Here is a 27,858-nt window from a genome sequence, read left to right as displayed (position 1 = left end):
AAGTAGAAAAATTTGACATCCACAAGTCTGGTTCATCCTTGGGAGCAATTTCCAAACGCCTGAAGGTACCACGATCATCTGTACAAACAATCGTACGCAGGTATAAACACCATGGACCACGCAGCCATCATACGGCTCAGGAAGGAGATGCGTTCTGTCTCCTAGAGATGAACATACTTTGGTGCGAAAAGTGCAAATCAATCCCAGAACAACAGCAAAGGACCTTGTGAAGATGCTGGAGGAAACAGGTACAAAAGTATCTATATCCACAGTAAAACGAGTCATATATCGACATAACCTGAAAGGCCGCTCAGCAAGGAAGAAGCCACTGCTCCAAAAACGCCATAAAAAAGCCAGACTCCGGTTTGCAACTGCACATGGGGACAAAGATTGTACTTTTTGGAGAAATGTAATCTGGTCTGATGAGACAAAAATAGAAGTGTTTGGCCATAATGACCATCATTATGTTTGGAGGAAAAAGGGGGACGCTTGCAAGCCGAAGAACACCATCCCAACCGTGAAGCACAGGGGAGGCAGCATGTTGTGGGGGTGCTTTGCTGCAGGAGGGACTGGTGCACTTCACAAAATGGATGGCATCATGAGAGAGGAAAATTATGTGGATATATTGAAGCAACATCTCAAGACATCAGTCGGGAAGTTAAAGCTTGGTCACAAATGGGTCTTCCAAATGGACAATGACCCCAAGCACACTTCCAAAGTTGTGGAAACTGGCTTAAGGACCTTAAAGTCAAGGTATTGGAGTGGCCATCACAAAGCTCTGACCTCATTCCATAGAACATTTGTGGGCAGTACTGAAAAAGCGTGTGTGAGCAAGGAGGCCTACAAACCTGACTCAGTCACACCAGCTTTGTCAGGAAGAATGGGCTAAAATTCAACCAACTTATTGTGGGAAGCTTGTGGAAGTCTACCCGAAACGTTTGACCCAAGTTAAACAATTTAAAGGCAATGCTACCAAATACTAATTGAGTGTATGTAAACTTCTGACCCACTGGGAATGTGATGAAAGAAATAAAAGCTGAAATAAATCATTCTCTCCTATTATTCTGACATTTCACATTCTTAAAATAAAGTGGTGATCCTAACCGACCTAAGACAGGGAATGTTTACTCTGTTTAAATGTCAGGAATTGTGAAAAACTGAGTTTCGACTCCGGGATGCTGTCCTTCTAGGCAGAGTTGCCAAGAAAGAGTTGCCAGCATCCCGGAGTCGCCTCTTCACTGTTGACGTTGAGACTGATGTTTTGCGGATACTATTTAATGAAGCTGCCAGTTGAGGACTAGTTAGACGTCTCACTAGACACTAATGTACACTAATGTACTTGTCGTCTTGACACTAATGTACTTGTCGTCTTGCTCAGTTGTGCACCATGGCCTCCCAGTCCTCTTTCTATTCTGATTAGAGCCAGTTTGCGCTGTTCTGTGAAGGGAGTAGTACACAGCGTTGTACGAGATCTTCAGTATTCTTGGTGATTTCTCGCATGGAATAGCCTTCATCTCTCAGAATGAGAATAGACTGACAAGTTTCACCATGTTGAGCCTGTAATCGCACCCACAAATGCTGATTTTCCAGATACTCAACTAGTCTAAAGGCCAGTTTTATTGCTTCTTTAATCAGAACAACAGTTTTCAGCTGTGCTAACATAATCGCAAAAAGATTTTCTAATGATCAATTAGCCTTTTAAAATTATAAACTTGGATTATCTAAAACAACGTGCCATTGGAACACAGGAGTGATGGTTGCTGATAATGGGCCTATGTAGATATTCCATAAAAAAACTAAAAAAAACTGTCGTATCCAGCTACAATAGTCATTTACAACATTAACAATGTCTACACTGCATTTCTGATCAATTTTATGTTATTTTAATGGGCAATTTTTTTTGCTTTTCTTTCAAAAACAAGGACATTTCTAAGTGACCCCAAACTTTTGAACGGTAGTGTATATTACAAATTCCAATTTGTGGCTAACGTTAGCTAGGCTAGGGGTAAGGGTTATGAGTTAGGTTTTAAAGGGTTTAGGTTAGGGGAAGGGTTAGCTAACATGCAAAGTAGTTATATAGTAGCTAAAAATCTCCATGATGAGATTCGAACGCGCAACCTTTGGGTTGCTAGACATTTGCGGTATATTAAATAAAGTAGTCCCAAAAGAGGATATGCTTTCAGAGACAAGTTTCTTTATTGTATTTGGTTTAATATTCAACATACATCTCATTAGTGCAAACAAAAATAAGCATTTAACATTTAAGACCGTTTTCACGCTTCAAAGGAGGATATGCATTTATCTGACCGGTGAAATACAGTAGGGTTGGAAAATGTCACATCCCCGAATACAGCCAATGAGCAGAGCTTCGCCAGATTGCTGACATTTGGAATGCCAATCAGAGCCGTGACAAATTACTTTTAAAGACAGATCATAATCAAAATAACAAATCAAAATACATATAATTAAATCTAGAATTAGAAGTAAATTATCAGGGAAACAAAACATTGAACATTAGTGTCAGCTTTTAACAAATAAATATAAATAAGAAAACACCTATACATTGTTTAAACTCTCTTTTCTGAAAGAAGCAGCAACCATAAAAGATTGAGGCAATGCAGGATGATTATAACTGAATAAAATAAATATTGACTGACTTGACTGTCTTTCAGTTGCAAATGCACACCACACTTTGTCTACTCTATGCCATTCACTGCTGTCTGGGGATCTGTTTTCTTACTGCTCCAGTGTTGGCATCAAACAAGAGCTAAACTACCCACATTGACCCAGAACAGCATTAAAGCAGAGAGTAACCAGGACGCAACACAACACACACACACACACACAAACAAAGGGATACTCAAACCAGACGGAACAAAGAGGTCACAGATTTCTGCAGACCAAGAAGGAGCACTTTTAGCTGAGGGTTGTGTGCGTGTGTATGTATAAAGGTCTGGAGGTATACGGAGGTGATGCTCAGAAGATCTGCTGCTCAAACAGAATTTTCTCGAAGCCTTGCGGTGCCGTATGGTAGAAGTCACTGAACTGGCAGTCTAAGATGGCGCTGTCATCCACTAGAACAGAGGACAGATCAAATCAACATTGGTTCAGTCAGTGTTTCATGAGGGTACTTTCGCATGCATAACTCACTGACTACAACAACAACAACAACTAGTAGTGTTCAATTGCTTTTACATCATATGCTTCCAACCAAAAAGAAGGATGTCAGTTTCAGCTATGTACGAACTGCCCTCTTGTGGCAGAAAAATACCACAACCATAAAGACAATTTTGTGGCAGATTTACTAGGCATTTGAGCCTGTTTTTTCCCACTGGGAATTAAAAGGTAGAGCATGGGTTACTATATATAATGTAAATAAAAGTTAAGAGAAACATTCACAAAATAAAATTGTTTATTTATGTTTGGTATTGGTGGTCTTCCCTCCGGAGAGGGAAAGTCTGTCCCTGTGCATGCAGCAGTGTACACACACACACACACACACACACACACACACACACACACACACACACACACACACACACACACTCACTCACCATAAACCACCGGGAACACGGTGCCTCTGATCCCTGAAGCTGGACAGTGCATATTCTTCCCATTCAGATAGAGATTCATCTCCACGTGGTCATATGTGATGCCCTGAGATGGAAAACAAACAACTGATTAGATCAGTGTTGATTGTGTTGGTCAGTTTATTCTGATTCACTTAGGCCATATCTTTAGAAGTATTTAAACATCAATACAGCTGATCAGTGATCAATTCAGTAAGAATTAGATTAGAGAACTTTTTGGTGGTCATTTCTTTGATAATCTCGCCCACCAGCCGGTTCTCTCTGTTGAGATGTCTGGTTTCCGAGCGCCTCAGAACGGGACTTGACTGGAAGCCTATGGCAGGAGCAGACGAAACATCCGCTGGTTTTAATTGGCTGATCTCTCAGTCCATCGCCATCTAGCGCAACCCTTAGAACCTCCATCTAAGTGTACTGCATCTGGGGGCCAGTATTGTTTTTGTGTTTCCCCACCCCCCTGAAAAATAGTATTATTATAAAAATGTTTAGGAACTCAGTCCGGCTTTCAACATACTCTTGAAAGTTGTAATAGTGAATTTGGGTAGTGCAGCAAGTTTTCCTCTCATGTCAGTCATTGCATACCTTAGAGAGCTATTTATAACTTGTCAGAAATGTCCAGATCAATTAGCCTATTTCAGCTAATGTTTTTTTAGCTCATAGATTTTGTTGTAATGTTTGAGTCATTCAAAAATCACATGAATACACATTAGACATGGCAAGAAAATGAGCTTTAAAACGGCTACATTTTCTCTGCAACCCATGACAAAATGTGTAGAATTGCAGGAAATAAGATTTAAAACATGCAAAATCTTCTCTCCACACACAAGAGAGGTGTGAACAGTTTGTCATGAACAGTGCTTGTGCCCATAGAAACAGTGCTTGTGCCTATTGTTCTGCACCACTGCCATTGATACGGAAAAGACTGCTTGTAATTTTTACTGGGATAGTGTTCTGCACAACCACAACATACATTATCAACTGCCTTTGATGGCGTGTTTACTTTTTCTATTTGAAGACATTAGTGTACAGTGTATAACGTGTTACAGGACAGCTAGCAGAGTTACCCTGGTTAGCGATTAGCATGAACGGTGATATGCTCCTACTACCTCGGGTTCCGGGGAATTATTTCTGTGGTGCACCATAACAAACACTTTTTAGCCTCAATTTGGAGCCACGCCTCATAGTTATGTGTATCTCTCAAAATTGGAATGATCATGTCACTCAATAAATCCACACAGTGATGGAGTGCTGCATCAGATGACCTGGCCTCCACAATCACACAACCTCAACCCAATTGAGATGGTTTACGATTTTTTTATTTCACCTTTATTTAACCAGGAAGGCTAGTTGAGAACAAGTTCTCATTTACAACTGCGACCTGGCCAAGATAAAGCAAAGCAGAGCGACACAAACAACAACACAGAGTTACACATGGAATAAACAAGCGTACAGTCATTAACACAATAGAAAAAAAAGAAAGTCTATATACAGTGTGTGCAAATGGCGTGAGGAGGTAGGCAATAAATAGGCCATAGTAGCGAGGTAATTACAATTTAGCAGATTAACACTGGAGTGATAAATCAGCAGATGATGATGTGCAAGTAGAGATACTGGTGTGCAAAAGAGCAAAAAAATTAAAAACAATATGGGGATGAGGTAGGTAGATTGGGTGGGCTATTTACAGATGGACTATGTACAGCTGCAGCGATCGGTTAGCTGCTCAGATAGCTGATGTTTAAAGTTGGTGAGGGAAATATAAGCCTCCAGCTTCAGCGATTTTTGCAATTCGTTCCAGTCACTGAAAACGTATTGGAAGCTATTTTTTAGATGGCATCGCCGATGTCGAGGATCGGTAGGATAGTCAGTTTTACTAGGGTAAGTTTGGCGGCGTGAGTGAAGGAGGCTTTGTTGCGAAATAGAAAGCAGATTCTAGATTTGATTTAGGATTGGAGATGTTTAATATGAGTCTGGAAGGAGAGTTTACAGTCTAGCCAGACACCTACGTATTTGTAGTTGTCCACATATTCTAGGTCAGAACCGTCCAGGGTAATGATGCTAGTTGGGCGGGCGGATGCCGGCAGCGAACGGTTGAAAAGCATGCATTTGGATTTACTAGCATTTAACCTCTCTAGGGTATGTGGGACGGTAGCGTCTCACCTCGTCAACAGCCAGTGAAACTGCAGGGCGCCAAATTCAAAACAACAGAAATCCCATAATTACAATTCCTCAAACATACATGTATTTTACACCATTTTAAACATACACTTGTTGTAAATCCAGCCAGTGTCCGATTTCAAATAGGCTTTACGACGAAAGCAAACCAAACGATTGTTAGGTGAATGCCTATTCACAGAAAAACACAGCCATTTTTCCAGCCAAAGAGAGGAGTCACAAAAAGCAGAAATATAGATCAAATTAATCACTAACCTTTGATGATCTTCATCAGATGACACTCATAGGACTTCATGTTACACAATACATGTATGTTTTGTTCGGTAAAGTTCATATTTATATCAAAAAATCTCAGTTTACATTGGCGCATTATGTTCAGTAGTTCCAAAACATACGGTGATTTTACAGAGAGCCACATCAAATTACAGAAATAGTCATCATAAATGTTGATGAAAATACAAGTGTTATACATGGAATTTTAGATACACTTCTCCTTAATGCAACCGCTGTGTCAGATTTCAAAAAGACTTTACGGAAAACGCAAACCATGCAATAATCTGAGTACGGCGCTCAGATGACAAATCAACCCAAAGAGATATCCGCCATGTTGGAGTCAACATAAATCAGAAATAGCATTAGAAATATTCACTTACCTTTGATGATCTTCATCAGAATGCACTCCCAGGAATCCCAGTTCCACAATAAATGTTTGTTTAGTTCAATAATGTCCATCATTTATGTTCAAATTCCTCCTTGTTGTTCGCAAGATCAGTACACAATCTAAACTCAGGATGCGCGTGCAAGTCCAGCGGAAAGTACGGACGAAAAGTCCAAAAGGTTCCGTTACAGTCCGTAGAAACATGCCAAACAATGTATAGAATCAATCTTTAGGATGTTTTTAACATAAATCTTCAATAATGTTCCAACCGGAGAATTCCTTTGTCTTCAGAAATGCGATGGAACGCAGCTAACTCTCACATGAACACATGAACGCATGGTCAGTGCATGGGCAGCTCCTGACACTCTGGGAGAGACCTTACTCAATCTCCTCTCATTCGCCCCCACCTCACAGTAGAAGCATCAAACAAGGTTCTAAAGACTGTTGACAATCTAGTGGAAGCCTTAGGAAGTGCAACATGACCCCATTTCCACTGCATCTTGGATAAGCAAAGAGTTGAAACACTACAAACCTCAGATTTCTCACTTCCTGGTTGGATTTTTTTCTCAGGTTTTTGCCTGCCATAGGAGTTATGTTATACTGACAGACATCATTCAAACAGTTTTAGAGTGTTTTCTATCCAAATATACTAATAATATGCATATCCTAGGATCTGGGCCTGAGTAGCAGGCAGTTTACTCTGGGCACGCTTTTCATCCGGACGTGAAAATACTGCCCCCTACCCAAAAGAAGTTAAGAGCAGTTGGAGGCCACGGAAGGAGTGTATGTCATTGAAGCTCATTTGGAGGTTAGTTAACACAGTGTCCAAAGAAGGGCCAGATGTATACAGAATGGTGTCGTCTGCGTAGAGCTGGATCAGGGAATCACCAGCAGCAAGAGCGACATCATTGATATATACAGAGAAAAGAGTCGGCCCGAGAATTGAACCCTGTGGTACCCCATAGAGACTGCCAGAGGTCCGGGCAACAGGCCCTCTGATTTGACACACTGAACTCTGTCTGCAAAGTAGTTGGTGAACCAGGCGAGGCAGTCATTTGAGAAACCAAGGCTGTTGAGTCTGCCGATAAGAATGTGGTGATTGACAGAGTCGAAAGCCTTGGGCAGGTCGATGAAGACGGCTGCACAGTACTGTCTTTTATCGATGGCGGTTATGATATCGTTTAGGACCTTGAGCGTGGCTGATGTGCACCCGTGACCAGCTCGGAAATCGGATTGCACAGCGGAGAAGGTACAGTGGGATTCGAAATGGTCAGTGATCTGTTTATTAACCTGGCTTTCGAAGGCTTTAGAAAGGCAGGGCAGGATGGATATAGGTCTCTAACAGTTTGGGTCTAGAGTGTCACCCCCTTTGAAGAGGGGGATGACCGCGGCAGCTTTCCAATCTTTAGGGATCTCGGACGATACAAAAGAGAAGTTGAACAGACTGGTAATAGGGGTTGCAACAATGGCGACGGATAGTTTTAGAAAGAGAGGGTCTAGATTGTCTAGTCCAGCTGATTTGTACGGGTCCAGGTTTTGCAGCTCTTTCAGAACATCTGCTATCTGGATTTGGGTGAAGGAGAAGCTGGGGAGGCTCTGGCAGGTTGCTGGGGAGGGGGGGGGGGGGGGGGGGCAGAGCTGTTGACCGGGGTTGGGGTAGCCAGGAAGAAAGCATGGCCAGCCGTAGAGAAAGGCTTATTAAAATTTTTGTTTATCATGGATTTATCGGTGGTGACCGTGTTACCTAGCCTCAGTGCAGTGGGCAGCTGGGAGGAGGTGCTCCTGTTCTCCATGGACTTTACAGTGTCCCAAAACGTTTTGGAGTTAGAGCTACAGGATGCAAATTTCTGTTTTAAAAAGCTAGCCTTTGCTTTCCTGACTGACAGCGTTTATTGGTTATTGACTTCCCTGAACAGTTGCATATCGCGGGGACTATTCGATGCTATTGCCGTCCGCCACAGGATGTTTTTGTGCTGGTCAAGGGCAGTCAGGTCTGGAGTGAACCAAGGGCTATATCTGTTCTTAGTTCTACAATTTTTGAAAGGGGCATGCTTATTTAAGATGGTGAGGAAATTACTTTTAAAGAATGACCAGGCATCCTCGACTGACGGGTCAATATCCTTCCAGGATACCCGGGGCAGGTCGATTAGAAAGGCCTGCTCGCAGAAGTGTTTTAGGGAGAGTTTGACAGTGGTCGTTTGACCGCGGATGCAGGCAATGAGGCAGTGATCGCTGAGATCTTGATTGAAAACAGCAGAGGTGTAATTTGGAGGGCAAGTTGGTCAGGATAATATCTATGAGGGTGCCCATGTTTACGAATTTGGGGTTGTACCTGGTTGGTTCCTTTATGATTTGTGTGAGATTGAGGGCATCTAGCTTAGATTGTAGGACTGCCGGGGTGTTAAGCATATCCCAGTTTAGGTCACCTAACAGAATGAACTCTGAGGATAGATGAGGGGCAATCAATTCACATATGGTGTCCAGGGCAAAGCTGGGAGATGAGGGGGGTCTATAACAGGCGGCAACAGTGAGAGACTTATTTCTGGAGAGATCTTTTTTTTATTTTTTTTATTAGAACTATTTGGGCACAGACCTGGAAAGTATGACAGAACTTTGCAGGCTATCTCTGCAGTAGATTGCAACTCCTCCCCCTTTGGCAGTTCTATCTTGACGGAAAATGTTGTAGTTGGGTATGGAAATTTCAGAATTTTTGGTGGCTTTCCTAAGCCAGGATTCAGACACGGCAAGGACATCAGAGTTGGCGGAGTTGAGCTGAAGGCAGAGTGAAGGAAAAGCAGCCAACAAGTGCACAGCATATGTGGGAACTCCTTCAAGACTGTTGGAAAAGCATTCCAGGTGAAGCTGGTTGAGAGAATGCCAAAAGTGTGCAAAGCTGTCATCAAGGCAAAGGGTGGCTACATTGAAGAATCTAAAATCTAAAATATTTGTTTAACACTTTTTTGGTTACTACATGATGTTATTTCATAGTTTTGATGTCTTCACTATTATTCTACAATGTAGAAAATAGTTTTAAAAAATCAAGAAAAACCCTTGAATGAGTAGGTGTGTCCAAACTTTTGACTGACTGGTTCTGTGTGTGTGTGTGTGTGTGTGTGTGTGTGTGTGTGTGTGTGTGTGTGTGTGTATACAGTGGGCTCCAAAATTACTGCCACCCCTGACTGGCAATGCACAAACAATACTTAAAAAAATATGAACAATATAATTATAGACATCAACTCAAAATACCAACATGTGAGAAATACTGTACTTTATTAATGTTTCAATGGAACCCACCAAAATCAGATAATTAATTAATACAAAATACATTTCACCAAAATCAAGGTTTCATAATTATTGGCACTCCTCATTTAGTACTTAAGTGCCACCACCTCTGGCAAGGATAACAGCATGGAGTCTTTTCCTGTAATGTTTGACAAGGTTATGGAACACATTTGGAGGGATTTTGGACCATTCCTCTATGCAGATCCTTTCAAGATCCTTCACATTCTTGGGTTTGCGCTTATCAACTGCCCTCTTCAACTCAGCCCACAGGTTTTGGATTGGATTGAGGTCCGGCTACTGAGATGGCCATGGCAGAACATTGATTTTGTCACAGAACCATTTCTGTGTGGATCTTGAGGTATGTTTTGGCTCATTGTCTTGTTGGAAAGTCACATACGGTCAAGTTCCAGCCTTCTGGCAGAGGCAACCAGATTGTCACGCAAAATTGCCTGGTACTTGGTGGAATTCATTATGCCATCAATCTTAACCAGTGCCTCTGGACCTCTGGAATTAAAACAGCCCCAAAACATCACTGACCCACCACCATATTTCACCATGAGTATGAGGTGCCTCTCCTTGTATGCATCTCTGTTTCGACGCCAAACATGCCGATGCTGTATCTGACCATAACGTTCAATTTTGATCTCATCAGACCAGAGCACCTTCTTCCAATCATAATTTAAATAACGTTTGGCAAACTCCAAGCGCTTGCGTCTGTGTCTTGGGGTCAGAAAGGGCTTTCTTCTGGCAACCCTTCCAAAGAGCCTGTGGCTGTGGAGGTGGCGTCTGATGGTGCTTTTTAAAACCTGGTGACCCAAAGACGCCACCAAGGCCTGCAATTCTTTCACAGTGATTCTTGGGGATTTTGTTGCTTCTCTCACGATCCTCCTCCCTATCCTGGGGGTACCCGTGAGGTTTAACTGTTCCATATCTTTAGAATTTTTAAATAATTGCCCTGACAGTGCTCAGTGGTATATTCAATCGTTTGTGGATCTTCTTGTAGCCATTACCAGATTTATGAAGGTCTACGACCATCTGTCTCTTTTGAACTGCCAGTTCTTTTGTTTTCTTCATGGTGTTGGATGACAAAAGGTACATTTTCATTAGTTGTTTTTAGTTTTTATCCCACACTACGGTTCCCCTCAACCGCTCCCATCTATCTCTAAAAAAACATCCAGTCTTGATTTCTAATTGCCAAATAACTGTCAATATTTTGGTCCTTAAATGGAACTGGTATACTTTATTTATTCATCTTTTTTTATACCAATTTTGGCCTTTAATACAGGACTGACAAACAAGTTCCTTACCTTCTCTCCCTTCCACTTGCCTCCTCCATTTTTGCGGTAATGCTGCAATCAGTTGATTGTAATTTTGGATAGAGCAAACATTTCCATATATTTCTGTTAGCTGCATGTGTGACAATTCCCCAGTCCTATTTTTAATATCATTAACAAAGATTATACTGTTTTTTTTTTTTTAATCCCCAAATAATGGTTTGTCAGCTAGTCTATTTGAGTTTGACCAGAATATTGAACAATAATATTTGTGGTAATATCTAATATGTATTTTCCGGTGGATTACTGAAATTGCAACCAGCTTTAGTGATATTTTGGAGGTGTGATATTTAATAATGATACTAGGGAGAGGTTGTAATCTGAATAAATGGAAAAAGGCCATTTTTGAACATAGGGTGAGCCATTCTTACTAATCAGCAGGAGAATCAGTTTGGATAACTTTATTATGACTGAAGCTTTTAGTGAGAGGTTCAATGTTTTAATATTTAATACATTTTAGCCCTCTGAATTTATTTGAATTATATAAATAAGCCTGTTTAATTCTGTCTGGCTTGCCGTTCCAAATAAAGTGGAATAGGTTTTGCTCATATAATTAAAAAAACAAGTTGTCCTGTGTAAGCAGGGCCATGAGTAAATATGTAAACTGGGATATGACAAAATAATTAAATCAGGGTGATTTTTCCACAACTAGACAAGTATTTACCTTTCCATGATAGCAAGATTTTATCTATTTTTGCTAACTTTCTGTGAAAATGCATTGTATTGAGATCATTTCTTTCTTTCGGGATAGAATACTGAGTATGTCCACTTCCCCGTCGGACCATTTTATTTATAAACTAAACAGTAATGTAAAAGTTGTATTTTTTAGCAATCCAATACGTAATATGGTGCACTTATCATAGTTTGGTCGTAATCCAGAGAGATTAGAAAAATGATCACGATCGTCTATGACGCTGTGCAGGGATCCATATTGCAGATTTAAAAGAAAACATGAGTCGTCAGCGTACAATGACACCTTTGTCTTTAAGCCTTGTATTTCCAGCCCCTTGATAGTAGTTGGACCTTATTTTAATAGCTAACATTTCTATGGCCATAATAACTAGATATGCCGATAGTGGGAAACCCTGTTTTACTCCTTTTGACAATTTAATACTTTGAGAAGTAGCCATTATTTACTATTTTACAACTGTGGTTACCATACATAACTTTAACCCATTGTATAAGAGATTCTCCAAAATTAAAATAGTCCATGCATTTATATATAAATTCTAGTCGTACTTTATTTGGTTTTTTCAAACTCAGCTCTGAATACCAGGCCTATTTAACATTTTTCACTATATTCCATCTACCGGTAGTTGGCTTTATTTTTTATAATATATTACACTTGATCGTTCTTGATTATAAGTTCCTCTTTCTTTTAGCTTTTCCTCTACCTTTTCTGTGCCCCTTTTACAGTTATCGCTATCTATCTGTATGTTAGAACTATTTTGACCTAAATTGTTATTATTTTAAAGATGAGTATTGAATTGCATGGCCTCTAAAGGCACATTTAAAAGTGTCCCATACAATATGGGGGTCTGCTGTACCTATGTTATGTCAGAAAAAGTAAGTTATAAATTCTTCTGTCTTGGTTAAAAACAAGTTGTCATCCAGTAGGCTTTGGTTAAATTTCAAATATCCTCGCGGAAATTCTGTAAGAGTAATGTGTATACCAATTATTTGGTCTGACCGCATTCTGTCCCCTATCAACACTTAAAACTTTTGGTTCCAGCAAGAATGACATAAGAAAGTATTCAAGATGACTAGCTTGATGGAGCATCTGCCATAATCAGAACCAGTCAAAAGTTTGGACACACCTACTCATTCAAGGGTTTTTCTTTATTTGGACTATTTTCTACATTGTAGAATAATAGTGAAGACATCAAAACTATGAAATAACATGTGGAATCATGTAAACCTTCTTCGGGACCGGTGTCCCTTCCACGGGATGGTTGAGCTAACATAGGCTAATGCGATTAGCATGAGGTTGTAAGTCACAAGAAAATTTCCCAGGACAGACATATCTGATATTGGCAGAAAGCTTAAATTCTTGTTAATCTAACTGCACTGTCCAATTTACAGTAGCTATTACACTGAAAGAATATCATGCTATTGTTTGAGGAGAGTGCACAATTTTGAACATGAAAAGTTATTCATAAACAAAAATTAGGCACATTTGGGCAGTCTTGGCACAACATTTTGAGCAGAAATGCACCTGGGCTGTAATAGTATATTATGGCCTTTCTCTTGCATTTCAAAGATGGCGCAAAAAAAATACTATAGAACGTTTAAAAAAAAAGTGTATTATCTTTAGCCAGATCTATTGTGTAAAGTGTTGACTTTCAAATGGTACCAAGAATATGCATATCCTTGCTTGATGACAGCTTTCCACACGCTTGGCATTCTCTCAACCAGCTTCATGAGGTAGTCACCTGGAATGCATTTCAGTTAACAGGTGTGCCTTGTTAAAGTTCATTTGTGAAATTTCTTTCCTTCTTAATGCGTTTGAGCCAATCAGTTGTGTTGTGAAAAGATAGAGCTATATTCTGTATACCCAGCCCTATTTGGTAAAAGACCAAGTCCATATTATGGCAAGAACAGCTTAAATAAGCAAAGAAAAACGACAATCCATCATTACCTTAAGACATGAAGGCCAGTCAATGCAGAACATTTCAAGAACTTAGAATGTTTCTTCAAGAGCAGTCGCAAAAACCATCAAGCTCTATGATGAAACTGGCTCTCATGAGGACCATCACAGGAAAGGAAGACCCAGAGTTACCTCTGCTGCAGAAGATACGTTCATTAGAGTTAACTGCCCCTCAGATTGCAGCCCAAATAAATGCTTCACAGAGTTCAAGTAACAGACATCTCAACATCAACTGTTCAGAGGAGACTGCATGAATCAGGCCTTCATGGTCGAGTTGCTAAAAAGAAACCAGTACTAAAGGACACAAATAAGAAGAGGAGACTTGCTTGGTCCAAGAAACACAAGCAATGGACATTAGACCGGTGGAAATCTGTCATTTGGTCTGATGAGTCCAATTGTGAGATTTTAGGTTCCAACCGCGGTCTTTGTGAGACACAGAGTAGGTGAACGGATGATCTCTGCATGTGTGGTTCCCACCGTGAAGCATTGAGGAGGTGTGATGGTGTGGGAGTGCTTTGCTGGTAATTGAATTAGAATTCAAGGCACACTTAACCAGCATGGCTACCACAGCATTCTGCAGCGATATGCTATCCCATCTGGTTTGCGCTTATTGGGACTATCATCTATCTTACAGTAGGATGGCGCCGACAGAGATGGTCGCCTCGCTTCGCGTTCTTAGGAAACTATGCAGTGTTTTGTTTTTTATGTATTTTTTTCTTACACTGTTACCCCAGGAAATCTTAAGTCTTATTACATACAGCCAGGAAGAACTATTGGATATAAGAGCAACGTCAACTTACCAACATTACGATCAGGAATACGACTTTCCCAAAGCGGATCCTCTGCTTGGACCACCACCCAGGACAATGGATCCGATACCAGTAGGCGACCCAAAACAACAACACCGCAGAAGGGCCAGACGGAGCGGTCTTCTGGTCAGGCGCCGTAGACAGGGACATCGCTCACCGCTCCCGAGTATACTACTCGCCAATATCCAGTCTCTTGACAACAAGGAAGACGAAATTCGAGCAAGGGTTGCCATCCAGAGAGACATCAGAGATTGTAACATTCTCTGTTTCACGGAAACATGCCTCACCTCGGGATACCCTATCAGATTCGGTACAGGCACCCGGTTTCTTCACTCATCGCACCGACAGAAACAAACATCTCTCTGGTAAGAAGAAGGGCGGGGGTGTATGCCTTATGATTAACGAGTCGTGGTGTGATCATAACAACATACAAGAACTCAAGTCCTTTTGTTCACCTGACCTAGAATTCCTTACAATCAAATGCCGACCGCATTATCTACCAAGAGAATTCTCTTCGATTATAATCACAGCCGTGTAAATCCCCCCCAAGCAGACACCTCGACGGCCCTGAAAGAACTTCATTAGACTCTATGTAAACTGGAAACCACATATCCTGAGGCTGCATTTATTGTAGCTGGGGATGTTAACAAGGCTAATCTGAAAACAAGGCTCTCTAAATTGTATCAGCATATTGAATGCGCGACCCGGGCTGGCAAAATTCTGGATCATTGCTACTCTAACTTCCGCAACGCATACAAAGCCCTCCCTCTCCCTCCTTTCGGCAAATCTGACCTCGACTCTATTTTGTTGCTCCCAGCCTATAGCCAGAAACTAAAACAGGAAACACCCGTGCTCAGGTCTGTTCAACGCTGGTCCGACCAATCTGATTCCACGCTTCAAGATTGCTTCGATCACGTGGCATGGGATATCTTCCGGACAGCCTCAGACAACAACATTGATGTATACGCTGATTCGGTGAGCGAGTTTATTAGCAAGTGCATTGGTGATGTTGTACCCACAGTGACTATTAAAACCTTCCCAAACCAGAAACTGTGGATTGATGGTAGCATTCGTGCAAAACTGAAAGCACGAACCACTGCTTTTAATCATGGCAAGGCGACTGGAAACAGTTCTGAATACAAACAGTGTAGCTATTCCCTCCGCAACGCAATCAAACAACCCACGCGTCAGTATAGAGACAAAGTACAGTCGCAATTAAACGGCACAGACACGAGACGTATGTGGCAGGGTCTACAGTCAATCACGGATTACAAAAAGAAAACCAGCCCCGTTGCGGACACCAACGTCTTGCTCCCAGACAAACTAAACAACTTCTTTGCTCGCTTTGAGGACAATACAGTGCCACTGACATGGCCCACTACCAAAACCTGCGGGCTCTCCTTCACCGCAGCCAACGTAAGTAAAAAACCCTTGCAAGGCTGCCAGCCCAGACGGCATCCCTAGCCGCGTCCTCAGAGCATGCGCAGACCAGCTGGCTGGTGTGTTTACAGACATATTCCATCAATCCCTATCCCAGTCTGCTGTTCCCACATGCTTCAAGAGGGTCACCATTGTTCCTATTACCAAGAAAGCTAAGGTAATTGAGCTAAGGTAACTGAGCTAAACTACTACGCCCCATAGCACTCACTTCCGTCATCATGAAGTGCTTTGAGAGACTAGTCAAGGAGCTAAATATCACCTCCACCCTACCGGACACCCTAGACCCACTCGAATTTGCTTACCGCCCCAATAGGTCCACAGACGACGCAATCGCAATCACACTGCCCTAACCCATCTGGACAAGAGGAATACCTATGTAAGAATGATGTTCATCGATTACAGCTCAGCATTTAACACCATAGTACCCTCTAAACTCGTCATTAAGCTCGAGACCCTGGGTCTCGACTCCGCCCTTCTGACGGGCCACCCCCAGGTGGTGAGGGTAGGAAACAACATCTCCACCCCGCTGATCCTCAACACTGCGGCCCCACAAGGGTGCGTTCTGAGCCCTCTCCTGTACTCCCTGTTCACCCATGACTGCGTGGCCATGAAACGCCTCCAACTCAATCATCAAGTTTGCAATCGACACTACAGTGGTAGGCTTGATTACCAACAACGACGAGACGGCCTACAGGGAGGAGGTGAGGGCCCTCGGAGTGTGGTGTCAGGAAAATAACCTCACACTCAACGTCAACAAAACAAAGGAGATGATCGTGGACTTTAGGAAACAGCAGAGGGAGCACCCCCCTATCCACATCGACGGGACAGTAGTGGAGAAGGTGGAAAGTTTTAAGTTCCTCGGCATACACATCACGTACAAACTGAAATGGTTCACCCACACAGACAGCGTGGTGAAGAAGGCGCAGCAGCGCCTCTTTAACCTCAGGAGGCTGAAGAAATTTGACTTGTCACCTAAAACCCTCACAAACGTTTACAGATGCACAATCGAGAGCATCCTGTCAGGCTGTATCACCGCCTGGTACGGCAACTGCTCCACCCACAACCGTAAGGCTCTCCAGAGTGTAGTGAGGTCTGCACAACGCATCACCGGGGGCAAACTACCTGCCCTCCAGGACACCTACACCACCCGATGTCACAGGAAGGCCAAAAAGATAATCAAGGACAACAGCCACCCGAGCCACTGCCTGTTCACCCCGCTGTCATCCAGAAGGCGAGGTCAGTACAGGTGCATCAAAGCTGGGACCAAGAGACTGAAAAACAGCTTCTATCTCAAGGCCATCAGACTGTTAAACTGCCATCACTAACATTGAGTGGCTGCTGCCAACATACTGAGTCATCTCTAGTCACTTTAATAATCAAAAATTGGATGTAATAAATGTATCACTAGTCACTTTAAACAATGCCACTTTATATAATGTTTACATACCCTACATTACTCATCTTATATGTGTATACAGTACTCTATACCATTTACTGCATCTTGCCTATGCCGTTCGGCCATCGCTCATCCATATATTTATATGTACATATTCTTATTCATTCCTTTACACTTTTGTGTATAAGGTAGTTGTTGTGAAATTGTTAGATTATTTGTTAGATATTACTGCACAATCGGAACTAGAAGCACAAGCATTTCGCTACAATCGCATTAACATCTGCTAACCCTGTGTATGTGACCAATAAAATTTGATTTTCAACAGGACAATGACTCAAAACACACCTTCAGGCTGTGTAAGGGCTATTTGACCAAGAAGGAGAGTGATGGAGTGCTGCATCAGATGACCTGGCCTCCACAATCACCTGACCTTAACCCAGTTGAGATGGTTTGGGATGAGTTGTACCGCAGAGTATAGGAAAAGCAGCCAACAAGTACTGAGCATATGTGGGAACTCCTTCAAGACTGTTGGAAAAGCATTCCAGGTGACTACCTCATGAAGCTGGTTGAGAGAATGCCAAGAGTGTGCAGAGCTGTCATCACGGGAAAGGGTGGCTACATTGAAGAATCTCAAATATAAAATATATTTTCAACTACATGATTCCATATGTGCTATTTCATAGTTTTGATGTCTTCACTATTATTCTACAATGTAGAGAATAATAAAAATAAAGAAAAACCCTTGAATGAGTAGGTGTGTCCAAACTTTTGACTGGTACTGTATATCTCACTTGGTTAGGATATTTAAGCCTCCAAATATCCACTAGTTCCAATATATCCATAATATTCAGGATTTCCTTGTGTGCATGAGGTGCATGAGGGTGATCGTTTTGTAGTGCGATTTCCTTTACGGTCCATTGAGGTACTTAAAACCGTATTATAATCTCCCACCATAATAATTGAGTCATGTATTGCTTGTAAGATCGATCAATTATTATATATATTTTCAAAGAAGGGTGGATCATCATTATTTGGACTGTATAGATTAATGAGCCAAATCTGTTTATGGTTCAATAGCATATTTAAAAGGATCCACATTCCTTGCAGATCCATTTGAACAGTTTGCACGTTTGGATCGAAATTATTGTTCATTAATATCATCACCCCTTTTGAGTTTCTTTGCCCATGGGAGAAATATACCCCCCCCCCCCCCCAGTCATTTTCCACCTCAACTTCATCTAAAAGGTATAGAATGAGTTTCCTGTAAACACCAGATATTATATTCCTTCTCTTTTAGCTAGGTAAAGACTGATCATCTTTTCATATTATCTGCTAAGTCATCACAATTATAATCACAATTATAACTAGTTGTACTTATTTCACCACTTACCATAGAGATACAAGTTTTGATTATACTTGCCATAACATATGTTTGTAAACTTACCATTAAGAAGTACCATGATAATGGAGTTTCCATATAGCTGTTCCATGATATTTGCACTGTTAGTTTATAGTTCTTACCTTTTGAAGTTTATTCCCTTCATTACCTGGATGCATTATTGAGCAAGTAAGTTTTTTTGCCTATGTATCTGGAGTTGAGGACTTCCTTTTGTTTATTAGAATATAATAATATGCCTATGTTTGTCAAGTATGCCATGTGCTTTCCTTGCTTTGTTTGAGTTGTTATAGCTCATGTTTATTGACACTTTATATAGACCTTGAGTGTGTTTCGTATGACTTTGTTGCGCTCCACCAAACCAGTCCACTCACCACGATGTCCCCCTCCTGTGGAAGACTGTTGGCAGGCAGGCGGTTTTTCTCCTCGTTGTTGTGGTACACCGAGCCATCATGCCTCAAGACAAGGCTGTTGATGTCCCGCCCCATGGGAACCTGGTTCAGGTTCACCTTCTGAGTGGCCACACCTATCCCCCATATACCTGCACACAGAGTTCAGAACCTTAAAAACAAGTTTCCCAACACAAACCGTACTGTGCTGCTTTTTAAACCATTTCACAAGAAGTTTACAGAGGTGCAAATAAGGTGCCTTCAGAAAGTATCCATACCACTTGAATTAATCCACATTTTGTTGTGTTCCAGTCGGAATTCAAATGGATTAAATATATGTTTTTCTCACCCATCTACACACAATAGCGCATAATGACAAACTAAACATGTTGAAAAAAATATTTGCACATGTATTTAAAATGAAATACAGAATAACATTTACATAAGTATTCACACCCTTGAATCAATACATGTTAGAATCACCTTTGGCAGTGATTACAGCTGTGAGTCTTTCTGGGTCTCTAAGAGCCTCTCTTCTAGGTCTCTAAGAGCTTCCACACCTGGATTGTACAATATTTGCCCATTATTATTTTCAGAATTCTTCAAGCTCTGTCAAATTGGTTGTTGATCTTTGCTAAACAACCATTTTCAAGTCTTGCCATATATTTTCAAGTAGATTTAAGTCAAAACTGTAACTAGGCCACTTAGGAACAGTCAATGTTGTCTTGGTAAGCAAATCCAGTGTATATTTGGCCTTGTGTCTTAGGTTATTGTCCTGCTGAAAAGTAAATTTGTCTCCCAGTGTCTGTTGGAAAGCAAACTGAACCAGGTTTCTCTCTAGGATTTTGCCTGTGCTTAGCTCCATTCTGTTTCTTTTTTTATCCTGAAAAACTTCCCAGTCCTTAACGATTACAAGCATACCCATAACATGAGGCAGCCACTACTATGCTTGAAAATATGGAGAGTGGTATTCTGTAATGTAATGTGTTGTATTGGACTTGCCCCAAACATAACAGTTTGTATTCAGGACCAAAAGTTAATTGCTTTGCCACATTTTTTGCAGTATTATTTTCGTTCCTTGTTGCAAACCGGATGCATGTTTTGGAATATTTTTGCTCTGTACAGGCTTCCTTTCCTTTTACTCTGTAAATTAGGTTAGTATTGTGGAGTAAATACAATGTTGATGATCCATCCTCAGTTCTCCTATTATAGCCATTAAACTCTGAAACAAAGGTTTTTTTAAAGTCACCATTGGTCTCATGGTGAAATCCCTGAGTGGTTTCCTCCCCCTCTGGCAACTGAGTTAGGAAGGACGCCTGTATCTTTGTAGTGACTGGGTGTATTGATACACCATCCAAAGTGTGATTAATAACTTCACCATGCTTAAAGGGATATTCAAATGTCTGCTTTTTAAAAATGTTTTACCCATCTAACAATAGGTGCACTTCTTTGTGAGGCATTGGAAAACCTCTCTGGTCTTTGTGGTTGAGTCTGTGTTTGAAATTCACTGCTCGACTGAGGAACCTTACAGATAATTGTATGTGTGGGGTACATAGATGAGGTAGTCGTTAAAAAATCCTGTTAAACACAATTTTTACACACAGTGAGTTCATGCAACTTATTATGTGACTTGTTAAAAGTGTTTACTCCTGAACTTATTTAGGCTTGCTATCATTGTATTTAGGCCGTCATGGTAAATAAGAAGTTCTTCTTAACCAACTTAAAATAACAAAGGGGATGAATACTTATTGATTGAAGACATTTCAGCTTTAATTAATTAGTAAAAATTGAAGAACATAATTCCACTGTGACTTTATGGGGTATTGTGTGTAGGCCAGTGACCAAAAATTGAAATGTAATCAATTTTAAATTCAGGCTGTAACACAACATAAGAATTCAGACCCTTTACTCAGTACTTTGTTGAAGCACCTTTTGGCAGCGATTACAGCCTTGAGTCTTCTTGAGTATGATGCTACAAGCTTGGCACACATGTATTTGGGGAGTTTCTCCATTTGCAGATCCTCTCAAGCTCTGTCAGGTTGGATGGGGAGCGTCGCTGCACAGCTATTTTCAGGTGTATTCAGAGATGTTAGATTGGGTTCAAGTCCAGGCTTTGGCTGGGCCACTCAAGGACATTCAGAGACTTGTCCTGAAGCCACTCCTGTGTTGTATTGGCTGTGTGCTTAGGGTTTTTGTCCTGTTGGAAGGTGAACCTTTGCCCCAGTATGAGGTCCTGAGTGCTCTGGAGCAGATTTTCATCAAGGATCTCTGTACTTTGCTCGCTTCATCATTCCCTCGATCCTGACTAGTCTCCCAGTCCCTGTGGCTGAAAAACATCCTGACAGCATGATGCTGCCACCACCATGCTTCAGCGTAGGGCTGGTGCCAAGTTTCCTCCAGACGTGACGCTTAGCATTTAGGCCAAAGAGTTCAATCTTGGTTTAATCGGACCAGAGAATGTTTCTCATGACCTGAGAGCCTTTAGGTGCCTTTTTACAAAATCAGAGTGGTCTGTCAAGTGCCTTTTACTGAGGAGTGGCTTCCGTCTGGCCACTCTACCATAAAGGCCTGATTGTAGGAGTGCTGCAGAGATGATTGTCCTTCTGGAAGGTTCTTCAATCTCCACAGAGGAACTCTGGAGCTCTGTCAGAGTGACCATCTGATTTCTGGTCACCTCCCTGACCAAGGCCCTTCTCCCCCGATTGCTCAGTTTGTCCGGGGGGGGCAGCTCTAGGAAGAGTCTCGGTGGTTCCAAACTTCTTCCATTTAAGAATGAGGAAGGCGACTGTTTTCTTGGGGACCTTCAATGCTGCAGACATTTTTTGGTACCCTTCCCCAGATCTGTGCCTTGACACAATCTTATCTCGGAGCTCTACAGACAATTCCTTCAACCTCATGCCTTGGTTTTTGCTCTGACATGGACTGTCAACTGTGGGACCTTGTATAGACAGGTGTGTGCCTTTCCAAATCATGTCCAATCAATTGGATTTACCACAGGTGGACTCCAATCAAGTTGTAGAAACATCAAGGATAATCAATGGAAACAGGATGAGCTCAATTTCGAGTCTCATAGCAAAGAGTGTGAATATTTATGCAAATAAGGCATTTCTGTTATGCATTTTTTGTACATTTGCAAAAATGTCTAAAAACCTGTTTTCACTTTGTCATTATGGGGTAGTGTGTGTAGATTGATGAACATTTTTTATTTATTCAATTTTAGAATAAGGCTGTAACGTAACAAAATGTGGAAAAAGTGTAAGGGGTCTGAATACTTTCCGAATGCACGGTATATTGGCATATGGTCATTTTGAGAGCTTTCCTTCTAGTCAATGTTTTGGCTAGTGTGATGTAAATATGTAATCTTTCTCTGATTTGTTGGATATTTGACAATTCTATACCTAACTAAACAGTAGACATTTAAGTTCTATTAAATGTCTGTGTGAACTGAGAGGAGCCTAAAAACCTAAAGCTGGCATTCCATAGATAGAATGTGTTGGATGTCACCAAGATAGCCTGGAGGAACAGAACGAAGGCCTCAGTATTCCTAATAGTCCTGGCATCTGGGAGACAACAGAAGCAGATCACCAGAGGATGAACCCAAAGTGGCTTATGGTGCCCCCCCTTCTATATGGAAAGCGTTGAACCAGCCATGACTGAGCATTCTTGGTATCAGCTACAGTTGAAGTCGGAAGTTTACATGCACCTTAGCCAAATAAACTGAGTTTAAATGTTTCACAATTCCTGACATTTAGTCGTAAAAATTGCCTGTTTTAGGTCAGTTAGGATCACCACTTTATTTTAAGAATGTGAAATGTCAGAATAATAGTAAAGAGAATGATTTATTTCAGCTTTTATTTCTTTCATCACATTCCCAGTGGGTCAGAAGTTTGCATACACTCAATTAGTATTTGGTAGCATTGCCTTTAAATTGTTTAACTTGGGTCAAACGTTGCAGGTAGCCTTCCACAAGCTTCCCACAATACGCTGGGAGAATTTTGTCCCGTTCCTCCTGACAAAGCTGGTGTAACTGAGTCAGGTTTGTAGGCCTCCTTGCTCGCACACCCTTTTTCAGTTCTGCCTACAAATTTTCTATAGGATTGAGGTCAGGGCTTTGTGATGGCCAGTCCAATACCTTGACTTTGTTGCCACAACTTTGGAAGAATGCTTGGGGTCATTGTCCATTTGGAAGACTCATTTGCAACCAAGCTTTAACTTCCTGACAGATGTCTTGAGATGTTGCTTCAATATATCCACGTAATTTTCCACTCTCATGATGCCATCTATTTTGTGAAGTGCACCAGTCCCTCCTGCAGCAAAGCACCCCCACAACATTATGCTGCCACCCCTGTGCGTCACGGTTGGGATGGTGTTCTTTGGCTTGCAAGCCTCCCTCTTTTTCCTCCAAACATAACGATGGTCATTATCGCCAAATTGTTATATTTTTGTTTCATCAGACCAGATGACATTTCTCCCCAAAAAATATGATCTTTGTCCCCATGTGCAGTTGCAAACCGTAGTCTGGCTTTTTTTAATGGTGGTTTTGGAGCAGTGGCTTCTTCCTTGCTGAGCGGCCTTTCAGGTTATGTAAATATAGGACTTGTTTAACTGTGGATATAGATACTTTTGTACTTGTTTCCTCCAGCATTTTCACAAGGTCCTTTGCTGTTGTTCTGGGATTGATTTGCACTTTTCGCACCAAAGTACATTAATCTCCAATAGACAGAACGTGTCTCCTTCCTGAGCGGTATGACGGCTGCGGCTGGTTCCCTGGTCTTTATACTTGCGTACTATTGTTTGTACAGATGGGAAATTGCTCCCAAGGATGAACCAGACTTGTGGAGGTCTACAATTTGTTTTCTGAGGTCTTGGCTGATTTCTTTTGATTTTCCCATGATGTCAAGCAAAGAGGCACTGAGTTTGAAGGTAGGCCTTGAAATACATCCACAGGTACAACTCCAATTGACTCAAATGATGTCAATTAGACTATCAGAAGCTTCTAAAGCTATGACATCATTTTCTGGAATTTTCCAAGCTGTTTAAAAAGGCACAGTCAACTTAGTGCATGTAAACATCTGACCCACTGGAATTGTGATACAGCGAATTATAAGTGAAATAATCTGTCTGTAAACAATTTTGGAAAAAGTACTTGTGTCATGAACAAAGTAGATGTCCTAACCGGCTTGCCAAAACTATAGTTTGTTAACAAGAAATTTGTGGAGTGGTTGAAAAACAAGTGTTAATGACTCCAACCTAAGTGTATGTAAACTTCCGACTTAAACTGTATATAAGAAACAGCATGGTCTGTAACGGGTAGGCTACTCGGCCCAGTTTCATTATTGTAATAATTCATCGATGTTAAATAAAGATGATTATAAAGAATGAATTTCCACGACACTAGCCTTGACATTTTTTTAAAACTTTCCAGTATGGTTCCAGCAACTATGGTGGGTGTGTAACCAAGCTGGTGCAGTATAGCTCGGCTTGGCTCAAAAGGGGTATTAGCAATGGTGTAGTGGAGGGTATATGCAGGTATACGCCATATACCCACTTATCTTTCAGTGGGCATTGCGTATACTCACTTAAATCCCCACGATATGTTTCAAAGTAGTGTAGTGGAGACATATACGCCGTATCAATTAATAAAGGCTGATGAAACAGATCAGAATGTTTAGCTTAAACTATTATTTCTTCACATTTTAAAATCGCTACAGTTACATATCGGGATATTATTTTTGACGATATATCGTATCTTACCGTTTTGACTATCGCAATATTAGTTTACTCTAGTTGGCTTTAATTGTATTTTTTCTTTATAACTTGTTCTCCATCTTCTTTTTACATATGTAGCCAATTTGTTTTCAGCAAACTTATTTCCATGACTGATCAAAACATGGCTCCCTCTTGTCCCTTTGCAGCAGACATATGGTGGGCAATATGTTTGGAACATAGAATCGCAATAAAGAAAATACAGTTTTGAATTGGGAAAATTGCAATAGATATCGTATCGGCAACTAAGTATTGTGATAATATCGTATTGTGAGGTCCCTGACAATTTCCAGCCCTATTCAATAGTAGGCCTACTATGAGCCTATTTGCACAGTACAGCTTGGGTTGGCCTGACTGTGAAAGACCAATATGGGATTTATAATTTTAGATCATTCAGAGTGTATGTCACTGTTTCTCATTTAATTTTTCACACAGGGCACCTTTCCATCGCCGGGCAGGCCATTTGGGAAGTTTTTGGCAAAATTAGAGTATATCCACTTCTCCAGGCAACACTCCACCACTGGTATTAGACTCTTCATCACACACTGCTATACCAGAAGTCAGGACAGTATGTACAGTGGCTTGCGAAAGTATTCACCCCCTTTAGCATTTTTCCTATTTTGTTGCCTTACAACCTGCAATTTAAATGTATTTTTTGGTGGGTTGTATCATTTGATTTACATAACATGCCTACCACTTTGAAGATGCAAAATATTGTTTTTATTGTGAAACCAAGAAAAAAAAAAAAAAAAACTTATGTGTGCATAACTATTCGCCACCCCCCAAAGTCTAAACTTTGTAGAGACACCTTTTGCAGCAATTACATCTGCAAGTCTCTTGGGGTATGTCTCTATAAGCTTGGCACATCTAGCCACTGAGATTTTCTCCCATTCTTCAAGGCAAAACTGGCAAAACTGCTTTTTTTATAACCCAACCCTGATCTGTACTTCTCCACAACTTTGTCCCTGACCTGTTTGGAGAGCTCCTTGGTCTTCATGGTGCCGCTTGCTTGGTGGTGCCCCGTGGTATTGCAGACTCTGGGGCCTTTCAGAACAGGTGTAGATATACTGAGATCATGTGACACTTAAATAAAGTCCACCTGTGTGCAATCTAACTAATTATGTGACTTCTGAAGGTAATTGGTTGCACCAGATCTTATTTAGGGGCTTCACAGCAAAGGGGGTGAATACATAATCATGCACCACTTTTCGTTTTTTTAAAGTTTGGACACACTTACTCATTTTTTTAATACTATTTTCTACATTGTAGAATAATAGTGAAGACATCAAAACAAAACTTTTTTTAAACAAAATCTAAATGTATTTTAGATTCTTCAAATTAGCCACCCTTTGCCTTGATGACAGCTATACACACTCTTGGCATTATCTCAACCAGCTTCGTGATGAATGCTTTTCCAACAGCCTTGAAGACGTTCCCACATATGCTGAGCACTTGTTGACTGCTTTTCCTTCACTCTGCTGTCCAACTCAACCCAAACCATCTCAATTGGGTTGTGGTCGGGTGATTGTGGAGGCCAGGTAATCTTATGCAGCACTCTATCACTCTCCTTGAGAGAGCCGCTCAGCAAGGAAGAAGCCACTGCTCCAAAACCTCCATAGAAAAGCCAGACTCCGGTTTGCAACTGCACATGGGGACAAAGATTGTACTTTTTGGAGAAATGTCCTCTGGTCTGATTAAACACAAATAGAACTGTTTGGCCATAATGACCATCGTTATGTTTGGAGGAAAAAGGGGGATGCTTGCAAGCCGAAGAACACCATCCCAACCATGAAGCACGGGGGTGGCAGCGTCATGTTGTGGGGGTCCTTTGCTACAGGAGGGACTGGTGCACTTCACAAAATAGATTGCATCATGAGAGAGGGAAATTATGTGGATATATTGAAGCAACATTTTAAGACATCTGTCAGGAAGTTTAATCTTGGTCGCAAATGAGTCTTCCAAATGGACAATGACCCCAAGCATACTTTCAAAGTTGTGGCAAAATGGCTTATGGACAACAAAGTCAAGGTATTGGACTGGCCATCACAAAGCCCTGACCTCAATCCTATAGAAAATGTGGGCAGAACTGAAAAACCGCGTGCGAGCAAGAAGGCCTACAAACCTGACTCAGTTACACCAGCTCTGTCAGGAGGAATGGGCAAAAATTCTTATTAAACTTATTGTGGGAAGCTTGTGGAAGGCTACCCGAAACATTTGACCCAAGTTAAACAATTTAAAGGCAATGCTACCAAATACTAATTGAGTGTATGTAAACTTCTGACCCACTGGGAATGTGATGAAAGAAATAAAAGCTGAAATAAATCATTCTCTCTACTATTATTCTGACATTTCACATTCTTAAAATAAAGTGGTGGTCCTAACTGACGTAAGACAGGGAAATTTTACTGGGATTAAATGTCAGGAATTGTGAAAAACTGAGTTTAAATGTATTTGGCAAAGGTGTATGTAAACTTCCGACTTCAACTGTATATCCATACTATCATTTATTCCTTTTTTACCCTGCATTATTTCATTTTGGGGATCTTTATTATCCACCCGCACAGTAGGTGGCGGAACGCACATATTGTTACGAATGCCTTTATACCAAAGAAGTTGATGAACTACACTTCCTCTCCAGTTACACTTACACACAGGTGTTCAGAGCAGGCTAGATAGCCAATTAGCACAGGTAGCAGCCTATGTCTTCTGTAACCAAGCGATGTGACATGGAATATGTAGTAATTTAACCTTTTGTTTTTTTGAAGATTATTTCACACTGATATGAAAGATACGTTTTTGGAAACATAAGGAATGTATCGCAAGCAATGGGTGTTAATGTTTAGACTAGCATCGGGGCGCTTAACAAAACACCCCCGGTCAGAAGCTACTATTGTCAATAGGTGCTAAAACAGTTAGCATCTACAGTATGAATGGGGTACATAGTACATACCCTGCCTTCTGTGCACGCACACCCACACCAAA

General features: G+C 41.1%; 1 protein-coding gene across 2 annotated transcripts in view; it reads right to left on the bottom strand.

Annotated features, from left to right (window-relative positions):
• Nucleotides 1–2,174: 2,174 nt before the first annotated feature.
• LOC129816743 (SPRY domain-containing protein 7) overlaps nt 2,175–27,858 on the bottom strand; it is a 41,431-nt gene continuing 15,747 nt past the window's right edge. For both annotated transcript variants that reach the window (XM_055871573.1, XM_055871572.1), the window contains exons 3-5: nt 19,096–19,262; nt 3,555–3,657; nt 2,175–3,074 (exon numbers count right to left, since the gene is read on the bottom strand). In XM_055871573.1, the coding sequence (XP_055727548.1) occupies nt 2,977–3,074; nt 3,555–3,657; nt 19,096–19,262 (368 nt within the window). In that variant the 3' untranslated portion in view covers nt 2,175–2,976. The remainder of the gene's footprint in view (nt 3,075–3,554; nt 3,658–19,095; nt 19,263–27,858) is intronic.

This window comes from Salvelinus fontinalis, chromosome 19 (genome assembly GCF_029448725.1).
Source record: "Salvelinus fontinalis isolate EN_2023a chromosome 19, ASM2944872v1, whole genome shotgun sequence".
Classification (NCBI taxonomy): domain Eukaryota; kingdom Metazoa; phylum Chordata; class Actinopteri; order Salmoniformes; family Salmonidae; genus Salvelinus; species Salvelinus fontinalis.
This window is presented reverse-complemented; position numbering and strand designations above follow the sequence as displayed.